At 32.7% G+C, this 12,896-nt stretch overlaps 1 protein-coding gene across 1 annotated transcript in view; it reads right to left on the minus strand.

Annotated features, from left to right (window-relative positions):
* LOC140595216 (protein eyes shut homolog) overlaps positions 1–12,896 on the minus strand; it is a 162,078-nt gene that overhangs the window by 38,718 nt on the left and 110,464 nt on the right. The window contains exon 5 of the mRNA XM_072735017.1: positions 10,967–11,081. Within this exon, the coding sequence (XP_072591118.1) occupies positions 10,967–11,081 (115 nt within the window). The remainder of the gene's footprint in view (positions 1–10,966; positions 11,082–12,896) is intronic.

Consider the following 12,896-nt stretch of genomic DNA (forward strand, 5'->3'; position numbering starts at 1 on the left):
AGATGAAAAAGAAGGGTGGAGACATTTTCCATAGAGACCTCTAACATTTTCACCAAAACCTTTTTCTTAAATATTTTATTTATTTATTCATGAGAGACACAGAGATAAAGGCAGAGACACAGACAGAGGGAGAAGCAGGGAGCTGGATATGGGACTCAATCCTCAGACCCAGGATCACACCTTGAGCCTAAGGAAGACGCTCAACTGCTGAGCCACCCAGGCATCCCTCTTTCACCAAAACTTATTGTGGAAGAATGAAAGTTAGTTAAATCACGGGCCTCTGTGATTACCTGTGATTACATCTATCATCAAGATGTTGGTTGTATAATAAATTATATATGATTTTCACCTTGTAGGGTCGATCACCTCATTTTTAATGTTTTCATTTGTTTCTTATACTGCAAGGTGAAACATTACTTTATAATTTGTTAGTGATAATATCAAGATGGTATAGATTACAATTTATAAAAATTATATGTCCATATTGGGGAAAAATACCAGCTAAATAGTGTTCCATGTATAAACCAGCCTTGGTTCAATGCCTGTTATACTAGACAAGTAATTGATAGGACCCTATTTAATTCTCCAATGTATCCTAGTGTGGGTGATAAATTACTAAGTCACGTACACATGCAGGATACATTAGCGGGGGCTATTCCTGTCTGAGTGAGTAATGGGAGAGCAAAATGTTAAAAGACAAGCTCTCACTTTATGAGCATGCCTGCTGTTTCCCTAAGTAGGTGACAAATGGACCCACAAGTATGCCCACCATTTCAAAGTAAACACAGAATTTTAACCAATGAATGAGTCTATTTTTTTCCAAGATACAGAATCAACCAATCATCTTGTTGTTCTTTTTTTTCTGACCTGCACAGATTCATCTGTGTAAGTTAGTTACAGACATTCCTAAAACTCAACAAAAACTAAAAATGGCCTCTAAGAATAAATCTAGAGTGACTTATTTTTGTGTTTCATGTGTATCTTTTGGAGAGGACCTATCCACATTCTTATATTCAAACTTAGTGTTCAGTTAGGGAACTTCCCTAATCATTTTCAGCTAGCAAATTTTTGTGTTAAAAATACATTTTCTTGGAATCTCTGTTTTCTATAGCTGCTATAATAAATCACCATAACCTTACTAGTTTAAAACATTTGTTCTCTTATATTTCTGAAGGTTGGAAGTCCAAAATCAGTCCTATTTAGATAAAGTCAGTTTCAGGACAGCTAGCTGCTTATGCTGGCTCCAGAGGGGTGGAGAATCAGTTTCCTTGCATTTTTCACCTTCTAGTGGCTGCCTTTGTTCCTCTTCTCATGGGTAATCCCTCTACTTTTCAAAGAACAATGTTTCAGTCTCTGCTTCAATCGTTACATCACTTTCTCAGTCTCAGTACTTCAGTAGCCCTCTTATAAGGATCTTTATGATTACATCAAGCATATCTGGATAATCCAGGATAACATTATATCAAATCCTTGTCTTGATCACATCTTCAGAGTCTCATTTTCCATGTAAGATAATATTGATAAGTTATAGGGAGTAGAACATGGCATATTTGGGGTACCTTAATTCACCCAACAATACTCTGGGTTCCCAGAAAGTGTTCAGGAAAACTATACCTTCAGTTTATTTCACATCTACTTTTGATATCTCTTTTTTAGGTATTTAGTCTTAGCATATCTATAGATATTATGGTTCTAACTCCTGCCAATGAGCACTTTCAGAGGAAAGTTCCTTCATAGAGGTTCCAAATGTATATGAATGTGACTCACATTCAAGTGTAAAAGTGTAAATATCTACACTTTTAAAAAATATTTTCAGCAAATGTTTATCTTATTTTTATTTTTATTTTGTTTTAGAAGGCAAATTTTTAAATTGCAAATATTCTTGCAATTAAATTTTTTTTCTTGCAAATTTTTTTTTCAGTTTCTTTTTTCTGGTTTTATTATCAATGAAGACCTATTGGAGACTACAATTCTCTAAGACTTTTAAAGTGTTTATATTTATTTCCTTTAAATATGAACATTTCAACTATTCACAATGATTGCACTAGTTAGATTAAGTTGTCACCTCTTATGCTTTCTTAATTTACTTTATTTTATCACCTGATATAAAAATTCTCCTTAAAGTAGGCAAAAGAAACAATAAAAGATATGGTTTAAACTTCCTACATTATTCTTATAAATTGATAATAGTATAAAATCAAATAAAATAAATTTTTAAAATGTGAGACAAGTTTTTAAATATATTCATCATTTAAGTTTATTTATCATTAGCTATTACATAACTGGTACTAATTATTATAATCACATAGAAAATATGTAGAATTACAAAGTACTACTGTAAATCTGTTGACTTATATATGTATTCTGTATCTACAAGTCATATTGGCATAAGTTCTAATCCTTGCGTATTTCTCTTTTGTCCTACAACTATTAAGACACCATTATATTTTCTGTACACAAAGTTCTTGACATATAATAAAAACTGTGTCACAACTTTAATTTCTATTAATTCTTCAAAGATGGGAATACCTGTTGCTTTTTATTGCTTGCTGCCTAGGAAGACGGTATCAAGAGGGCTCAGACAATATTTTGCAAGTCTAACCATAAAAAAATATATATATTCTACAACTTTTTGTGACTAACAACGTAGAACAATAAAATCATTTGAGAATTGGTTAAACATGAACCCAAGGAAAATTTTTTCTTGAGTTCTTTGAAAAAAATTATCCAACTCAAAACATGTTGTTTGTGCTTGCTTATTTAAAATATGCTTGTGATTCAAATGATTAAAATATATTGAAAAACTAAAATAAAGAAGTAACATATGCACAGGAAAAAAGACTTAAAAGTTTAAAGCTACTGTGAGGACAGTATTCTCTTTCAAACACTATTTTAGGCAACAGCCAACTTCCCTACCAAACATCTGAACAGAAGCAGGATAAATCACCCACCTAATGAAGTAGATAGAGAAAGCCATTGAGAAACTTGTCTATGAAAGAGAGAGAAGAGCAAAGGAATAACAATTTCCGAGGTATAAGACATGAATCAGAAGATTATTGGAGTGGACTCTGATTATATAACCTTATTAAAACTATTTCAAGCTGTTCAATGGCTCTTTAATTTAGCCATTTTATGTTTAATAAACCTAGAATCCTACACCTGTCTCCTCCTCCTTAAAAACAAAGTAGAGAGAACTTGTTCTCTTTACGTATTTCATGCTACTTAACCTCCAAACTTTTCTTCTAAATGTTCAATAATATAAATAAGGAGAAAAAATTCAAACAAATGTATTCTACGTCAGTATTTCAGAGAGAAGGACTGAGAAGCTGATGTGACCAACCAGCATATATTCCTCTTTCTGAACTGAAAGTAACTAGTCTGTTCCCAATGAATGAAGAAAAAGCATAGGAAATCAATTTGACTTAAGCAATCTATGTACCTAACTCAGTTGCAGGGCCCAGATAAGCTAGAAAAAATGTTTCTCAGTTTGAAATCCTATTTTATGCTAGGGTTCTGGTGGTTTGAGAAAAAACTTAAGTCTGAGGTTCTTTTAACTTTCATAAAGATTATTTTCCATTCTGTGCACAGGTTTAACTATTTTCCAACTTACACAGTCTAAACTTCCTTTAAGGCTGGTTTTCCCAACTACAGCAGTACAGATATTTGGGCCTGATGTTTCTTTGTTGTGGAGGACTGTCATGTACATTGCAGGATGCTTACCAAGCAAATATGGCCGGTCTGGTCTGGTATCCACCAGACACCAGTAGCAGACTCAGTCTCTACCTGTGACAACCACAGATGTCTCCAGACACTGACAAGTATCCCCCAGGGGACAAAATTGCACTTGGTTGCTCTAGGGATCTTTTGTATCTAACCTTACCCATTCTTCTCCAGAGATGTCTGTATCTCTCACTACAAACTATGGCACTATCCATCCATTCTCTAAACCTCAAGAGGTGTCTCTGAAGATTGAGAAAGCATGAACATTTCAGTGCATTTTTCTGCTTGAGGTTTCTTTTTTTTTTTTTTTTTTGACGTTTCAATTACAAGGCACCTTTAGTTTAGAATAGTTATGGGTCAGTAGGAAATAGTTTCAGCTTTTCTGTTCAATTTAGACTTTTGCAACAGATCACAGTGTAAATTTTAGATTTTTTTTCACTTTGTACATGTGCATAAACTAATACTTCGAGTGTTCATAACATATTTAGATTATTCAATGTCCCTTTCTTGAATTTATTGAGCTTTACAATTTTTTTACATTAAGAAAATTTGTGACTAACAATGCAGAACAATAAAATCATTTGAGAATTGGTTAAACATGAACCCAAGGAAAACTTTTTCTTGAGTTCTTTGAAAAAATTTATACAAGTCAAAACATGTTTGTTTGAAATGTACCTCTCTCCAAATTCCATGTCAAGCTAATTTTGGCTACTCCATTACTAAGAGAGAGGTCTCCTGTTGGTCAGTTTATAAAGTCTGTGCTCTTCCTATATAGAAGCATCCTTCCAAAGAGGTTCCCATCTGCTACACTTGCAAGACTTGCCTTTACTGAAATATTGCTGCCTTCTTGGGAAGAAGGGTAGTCTTGTACAAAGAAACAAAGACATCTACCTACATAGAGCTTAAATTTCAGCCTAATATACTCTAATAGACAATGAAACAGATATATGAAGAACTATACTGTTATCTGGGAAACTGGATGTCAATAGTTAAGAAGAAAAAAAGGAGATGACATGTGCAGGCCAGAAGTGAGTATTTAACATTTTCAATTGAATGTCTATGAAAGAACTCACTGTAAAGCTAAACATTTGTGAAAATATCTAAACAGAATGGAGAGCCTCACAAACCAGAAATTTGGTCAAAATCTTCAAGATAAAGGCTCTGAGGTAGGACAAAGTATACCTGGTTTCTTCTAGAAACTTTGAAGGCATTCTTGCTATTTTAGTGTGAGTCAGAAGGAATATGATCACAATGAGCCTCTGGTTAAATGCTTACCTGATCTAGCCCCTGAAAAGTCTATTTCCATGAATCTTCAAAACTTGTGTGTGTGTGTGTGTGTGTGTGTGTGTGTGTGAGAGAGAGAGAGAGAGAGAGAGAGAGAGAGATTGAAAGAGAGAAGGAGGGAGGAATATTCTGTTTAGATTTTCTGTTGTTGCAACTAAAATTTAAAAATGCTAACTCCTACCCCAAATGCAAATTGTATTCATATGGAATTCTAATTTGAGCTTTACTTCTTTCAGTGTTCAGTGTGAGTTTGCATAAGTCACGCTTGCTGAAAATTATTGTAAAAAAAAAAGATTTAACTAGAGGATGGAAATAGAAAAGAGGAATGAAACAGATGGTAAACTAGATGAGTTTTAAATTTTGTTTTTTTGTTGGTTCCCCAGTGAAACCTTATAGGAAACTCAAAAAGATGAGATAAAACATAAACTGCTTCCTTATATCTGCATCCCTGAACCAGCTATAAAAGAAGAGAACCAAAGGAACTGTGTATAAAGCTCTCATGGTATTTTCTTTGTTGGTATAAAAAGCAGTAGTCAACAATTCTGTCATAACATCAGGAAATTATAAAATATTTGGATAGGCACAGACCAGAAATTGTGGCTCTATGTATAATATCTATTAAAAATGAAATTAAATGTATTAGTAAATCATTGAAATTCTAAGGAAAAAAAATCCTGAATCATTGCTACAAGGCAATGTAACTAGCATTTAATTGCATAATGTCTATATTTTTAGTTTATTGTGAGGATATTATCAATGATATTTTTTAATTTAGTAGTTATAGTTTATTCACGTTTATAAACATGAAAATTACAATACCAGTTTTTCCCCTTTTTCACTACGAGTTCTTAATTTTTTCAGTGATTTATTTTTGATGGTTATTAGAAATCTGACTCTAATTTGGGAAGTAATTGTTTTATCATGGGGGCTATTCATGTTATTAATATTGAGATTAATATTGACATTGTGAAAGTGCTTGATTAGAAATACCTCATCACAATTTCAATGAGAAAGTTCAGCATCCTTCTGCTACTTTAATTATAGAGAAAATGAATCGAAAAAACGGAAATTTAACTCATGATGAAGAGCATGGCTTAGAATTAATAAGTTTCTAACCTATACTTTTTTTTACCTATAATATTGTCCAGCCTGTAGCACTTACTATAAACTTATCTTAAAGTAATTATAGAATATGCTTTATTCTTCATAATACTTCAATTAAATGTATATTTAACGGAATAAATAATTTTTTTTCTGATTACAATTTTAATCTAATTTCATTAATAGGAGTAAACCTCTGTTACATTGTTGATTTAGGTCCTTTTAGCCCATATTATGCATATCAATAAAATCAAGTATCATCTAGGCTCCACTAGCCAACACAACTCTGGTTAACCTTGGTGTTAAGTTAGGTCTGGATTTTAACTCAGAGCCTCTCTGTGATTCCATAAACCATTCTTCCCCATGATGCTCTGTGGCTCCCTACATCCCTGTCCCTGGGTGTATTAACTTGTTCCTAGACTACATAGGTTGCAGGCCACAGATACTCTTTCCATTAAGTCAATTCAGAAACATAGGGAAAATTTACATTTATTAAAAAATGACAAAATCCTGAGTGATTATGGGGATGGTTAAATTAGAACCTACATCACTTTGTACCATCTAAGTGGTTCTCCCCATTCCTGTACTTCTTACTCCCTAGAAAACCTGGGCTCTTGATATATAATCTTTCATGATGTCTGAACACTCTGGAGGGTAAACCCAAAGGATAATCTCTGTGGGAGTAGTGCTGTCATGCCTGTTGACCTTTCCCACAATACAAGAAGGATATATTCTATTTTGTTACAAGATAAATACCTTATATGTACACATCTAAATCCAAATTGCAGTTAGAATAATATAGCTATTTTTTGTCAAATGATTATTTTTAAAATACCACAATACACTTCAAAAATATAGTCTAAATTGGATGCATACTCTATTATAAGGATACATTATAATTGTAAGCTATTTTTGTTGCTTAATTTGATTGCTTTTATTATAAAATAAACATTAATATTGTGAATATTTTCTACACATGATTAATGTTATCCTGCTTTCTTATTTCAGGTATTTCTAGATGTTGAATTATTACAGATGGAAATACTTTAGGTATATACTCTAAATTTCCAACTAGTGGTTCTATTTTCTTTGAATACATGTGAAAATGCCATTGCATTAAATGTGTATACTTTTGTGTTTTATTTTTTTTAAGATTTTATTTATTCATTCATGAAAGACACAGAGAGAGAGGCAGAGACATAGGTAGAGGGTGAAGCAGGCTCCCTGTGGGTAGCCCAATGAGGGACACGATCCTAGGACCCTAGGATCATGACCTGAGCCAAAGGCAGAGGCTCAACCACTGAGCCACCCAGGTGCCCTCCTACTTTTGTATTTAATGCAGAAGTATAAAATGTTATGTCTATATTGCTTTAAATGGTATTTCACTTATTTGAACATTTTAACAGTGTGTTTATTTTCCAATTGTGTTTTTATTTTAAGATTATTTTTAAAAATATACTGTCTAAATTTATTTTTTCTATATAAAATATCTGATATAGTATACATATCGTTTTGCCTGACATAACGAATATGCTCCACTATGACAGATTTTTTTTTTAACTTCTTGGCAAGCAGTCAAGTGTCAAGGTATTCATTAGGACATAGAGCCAAAGTGAAAATAGTAATATTTAAGTTTTTATTCACTTACTGCCACAGTGCCATTGACAGGAGCAAAGAGGCACCAGGCATTTATTCCCCTGAGGAACAACATGGGGCAAAATCCAATGGATGCAGTGCAGATAAGGGAATTCTCTCATTGCTAAGGATACCTGAAAAAAAGGCTCTTGACCCTTTATGGATTTGGTGGGGAGGTAGAGAAAGAAGGCTAAGAGTGGAAAAGTATTAAGTAAATGTGAAAAAATGTGGCTCAGTCAAGGCCCCCTCTATAAAGAAGTCTCCTTGGAGGCAAATGGGAAATGCCCCATAATGCCCTCTGCTTCCCCATAATGGAAAAGCCCTCTGAATAAGGTACCTGCGTTGTTGAGAAGAGTAAATAATCTGCAACTGTTGTGTTGACATTTTGTAGTCATTTAGGTCAGTGGATTGATATTACTGTTCACATTCTGTATATCCTTACTGACTTCTGTCTACTTATTCTATCAATTACTGAAAGGGAAGTATTCATATCAACTATTATTGTAGTTTTACTTATTCCTCTTACGTCAGTTATTCCTCTTATGTCAGGTTCTGGTTCACATATTTTGAATATCTTTTATAAATATATAATTCAAGATAATTAGTTGACCTACTTATTTTTATGAAATAAAGTCCTTCATCTCTAATGGTTCCTTATATGGAAATCTACCTTATTAATAAAAGTATACCATATTTATTTTACCTAATTTTATATATCTCTCATTATTTTACCTAATTTTATATATCTCTCATTATTTTACTTTGCTTAATTTTTATATGATATATATCTCTCATTATTTTACTTTCAATAGATCTCTATATTTTTAAATAAAATGAGTACCTTTTAAACATCTGAGTTTTGCTTCATGTCCCATTAATAATATCTACCTATTAACTGAAGTGTGTGATCAATTTATGTTTACTGTGATCCTGGATATAGTTGGATTTAAGTGTATCAGATACTATTTGCTTCTTTTATGACTGTTCTCTTTTCCTTCCCTCTGAATATAAATATATTTGTTTTCTCCAAATAGGAGGAGAGATAGTTTAAAATCTCTTCCTAAAATATTATAGTTCATCATATTGTCCCTGTGAAATTGGTTGATATATTCAAAAGTTTAAAAGGCAAACATCAGAGAAAAACAAATATAAGTTAAAAATTCCAAAAATGTTTCTTATATTTACATGCTAAAATAATTTGAAAATAATATAGATATAAATATAAATTTTTTTCTTTATATATCATATTGAACTTAAATATCATGAAAATTAGTTAATTCCCACCATTCATCACCATTACAATATGCTCGCATATCTACCATAAATTTAAAATTAAATTAATTTAAATATAAACTATATTGGAGCATCAAGATAGCCATAACAGGATTATTAATCAGTAGGGAAAAGCATATTTTTGAAAAAGTATTATACTGTTAAAAATATTACTAATGTAGATTATCTTCATCATCACCTAAATTTTAACCCAAATGAGAAGGCCAATAGTAATTTTTCTTGCTAATATTTTATCTAGTGGAAGTTATTAAACTTAAAGTAGAATTACAGAAAAAGCAAATATGGCAAGGTGATGATAAAGTCCAACCAAAGTCCTTCAAAAGGAAATAAAACTGAAATTAGAGTCACTAATGTATAGATAATTGTTGAGACAATAGAATAGGTGAGATTTTCCAGGAGAAATGATGGTGGAGGAAGAGAAATTTAAAAATAACAGTCAGAGACAAATTCTCAGAGACTATCCCAAGACAAAACAGAAACCAAAATCCAAAACATAAATAGTGTAACATAAAAGAAATTCAAACCAAAGCAGGAAAGACATCTCAATTAGATAATCTCATACTAAGGAAAGGGTAAATATATTTTAAAGGAAAAAGAGATGCTACTACATTCTTTATACTTAGAGTAGAAATGTACAGTACATAAAAGTATGAGTTCTAGAGTTGCTTGGAGTAAGTAAGCTTAAATCTAGCTTAATCCATCCTTACCAACATGTATGAATTTGGGAAAATATTAAAAGCTCAATAGACATTTTAATTTTCCATAAAATGGAATGGTATTTATATGAAGATCAAATGATGCACTGACCATAAATGACAAGCTATAATATCAAAGTGTTATAACTGCAAAATAAATGTTATGTTCTTATCCTATATATTCTTGTATAGTAACATTATTATAATTCAGCACGTTTCCAGAAGTATCCACATAAATTTGTCCACGATTTATTCCATAAGTTGGCTTTCCATTACTTTAAAAATATTTTTAAAAATAGTTTGTATTTAGAAAAAAACAATAAAATGCATGTCATAATCCTACTGTCATTATTTGCCAAAACAGTTTTAAGAAATAAAGTATCATAGATCGGAAGTCCCCTCTGTACTCTCACTGGTCTCCACATCTGTCTCTTTACAGAGAGCCTGCTAGTGAAGCCAGTGTGTATATTTCTGATATATGTGTTTATATTTTTGCTATATATTTATCAATCATAGAAAATATAGACTTTTTGTGTTTAAAAATTTAATTAATTATTATCAGGCTAACTATCTGTATGTCAGTTTTCAGTAAGGTTTTAACATTCAACATTATGTTTTGGTACTTATAACTACATGTATTAGTACTGAAAATAAGTGCACTTATTTTAACCACTCATTATAATTCCCTGGTATGGCTATGCTATGATGAATTTATCCACTTTCTTATCCATAGGCTTCAATTTGTTTCAGATTTGCTGTGAAAATTCTTTTAGTGCATACCTGATTATTTCTCCAATAGACATATCTGCTGAGTTGTAGGATATGCCTTACTGTGTGTAGCACACCCATTGTGAACCTGTAAAGTCATTTCAAATACTATCCACCAGAAAAAAGCATATTTGTATATTCTAAGAGACTAATTTTATTCTCCATCTAGTTTAAGAGCTTAACGCATTAGTAACTATGGTTTTATATATACAGAGATATATCACCAGGACTCAATTAGCTACATACTTATTTTATAATAAACACACTGCCTAGAACTCCAGTTAATGCCCTCCCAACATAATTCTTATAAGTTAAAAAAATCTTTGTTAGTTACCTTTATATAAGTCATGTTTAAATATACATATAAAGATATAATTCTCTAGATTAATAAAAGCATTTGAAATACAGACTGCCTGAAGCTATTGTATTTTCAAGTGCTAAATTACTCTGCCATGTATTAAATTACTTACTCTGAATCCTCCACTTATACTGAAACACCATTCTTCATTCAGACAGTTGATGCTGAGCAGTCTACAGTGGTCAATTACTTTCTCACAGTTTTTTCCAGCAAATCCTGGCAAACAACTGTAAATACATCAGTGTAAATAAGAAAAGTTACAATTTAAATATTTTCACAAAAGCCTATTAACAGTCTGACAAAAATAATGATGCTTTGTTTACATTACATACAACATAAATTATTACCTGGTATTTTTAATCATTAATTTTGTCTATGCATACTTGTGTTCCTAGCAAAGGAGAAAAAATGATCTACTTAGTGAGAATCCGAATAAACTACATTCATTTAATAGTAATAATATTATCTTTTGAGAATTTAACTGTAAAATCAACTTTGGCCTAACTAAATATTTAACAATAAAATATAGGTTTTAGAAAACTATTGGAATAAGTAAGACAATTATTAAAATGTGAAAAAAATGGTGAAAAGTGAGATTTCCAATGCTTAGTGAAGCCATTGTACACAGATGATGTGCTCAAGGATTTAATGACACACATATATTCTGAGACATAGTATAAAGAGTTATACAGAACAGTAATGGTATGGTCACAGGCTAATTATAGTATTTTATTTATTGTCATCTTTACTTTTTTTTTCTTTTCTAAATTAAGCAACCTTATAGTGTAAGTGCCTAGGAATAAGCTTTTTTGATTGTAATGGCAATGCCTGACATTAAGCTTTAGATTGCCAAGGTGTCTATTTCAGATATCCATCTCAAATAAACATATTGCCAGCTGAGATAAGAAGCCAGCCCTTCCCCACTTCTGAAGTCCTCTTTATACAAATCCCTGTGTAACTAAATAATTGGCCACTTTCTTGCTCCCCAATTCCCACTCTTTCATTCTAAATTCACCAATATAGAGTGAGTCTGTGAAATCCTAAGGCACTCCACTCTTGACTCCAATAAAGGCAAAACCCCAGGTCCACATACTTTCTTTCTCTAACCACAACTTGACTTCTGGCCTGTGGATATGCCCTGTACCCCCCAGGAATCATGAGTAATAAACTTTGTTTTTCAAAGATACCTGATGGTTGATGCTAGGTCCATCTTGCAAGCAGAAGTACCACAGAGGCCACAACATTGGCTCCTGTGGGATAAACGTATATGGAGGCTGCCCCAAGTAATATGGGCTCTGGTGAGTGCCCCAGGCATTCCTGGCTAATAACATCACTATAGAGATAGGTTGAGACACAACACAAATCTGGATTCCAGTTTATTGTAGTTCATTAGCTGTAATCAGTAAGATGCTAATATATGAGGTACTATATTCCTTTGCCTTCACTCTCATTAATTTGTGAGATATATTCTGGTACTTTAAATCACATTTAGTAAATTATCTATTAAAAGTGAATAGAGGGGGATGCCTGGGTGGCTCAGCGGTTTAGCGTCTGCCTTTGGTCCAGGGCGAGATCCTGGAGTCCCGGGATCAAGTCCCATGTCAGGCTCTCGGCATGGGCCTGCTTCTCCCTCCTCCTGTGTCTCTGTCTCTGTCTCTGTCTCTGTCTCTCTCTCTCTATGTCTATCATAAATAAATAAATATTTTGAAAAAAAAAAAAAGTGAATAGAGGGCAGCCCGGGTGGGTCAGCGGTTTAGCGCGCCTTCAGCCCGGGGTGTGATTCTGGTGACCGGGGATCGAGTCCCACGTCGGGCTCCCTGCATGGAGCCTGCTTCTCCCTCTGCCTGTGTCTCTGCTTCTCTCTCTCTCTCGTTCTCTCTCTCTCTCTCTCTCTCTCTCTGTGTGCGTGTCTCTCATGAATAAATAAATAAAATCTTTTTAAAAAATAAATAAAAGTGAATGGAGCATCAAATTCAATGACAATGCATCTCTCTAAAGTAAGTAGATACTAGAGATTTTAGGATCAAAATAATACTGTTTAA

The sequence above is a fragment of the Vulpes vulpes genome, chromosome 1, assembly GCF_048418805.1.
Source record: "Vulpes vulpes isolate BD-2025 chromosome 1, VulVul3, whole genome shotgun sequence".
Lineage (NCBI taxonomy): Eukaryota > Metazoa > Chordata > Mammalia > Carnivora > Canidae > Vulpes > Vulpes vulpes.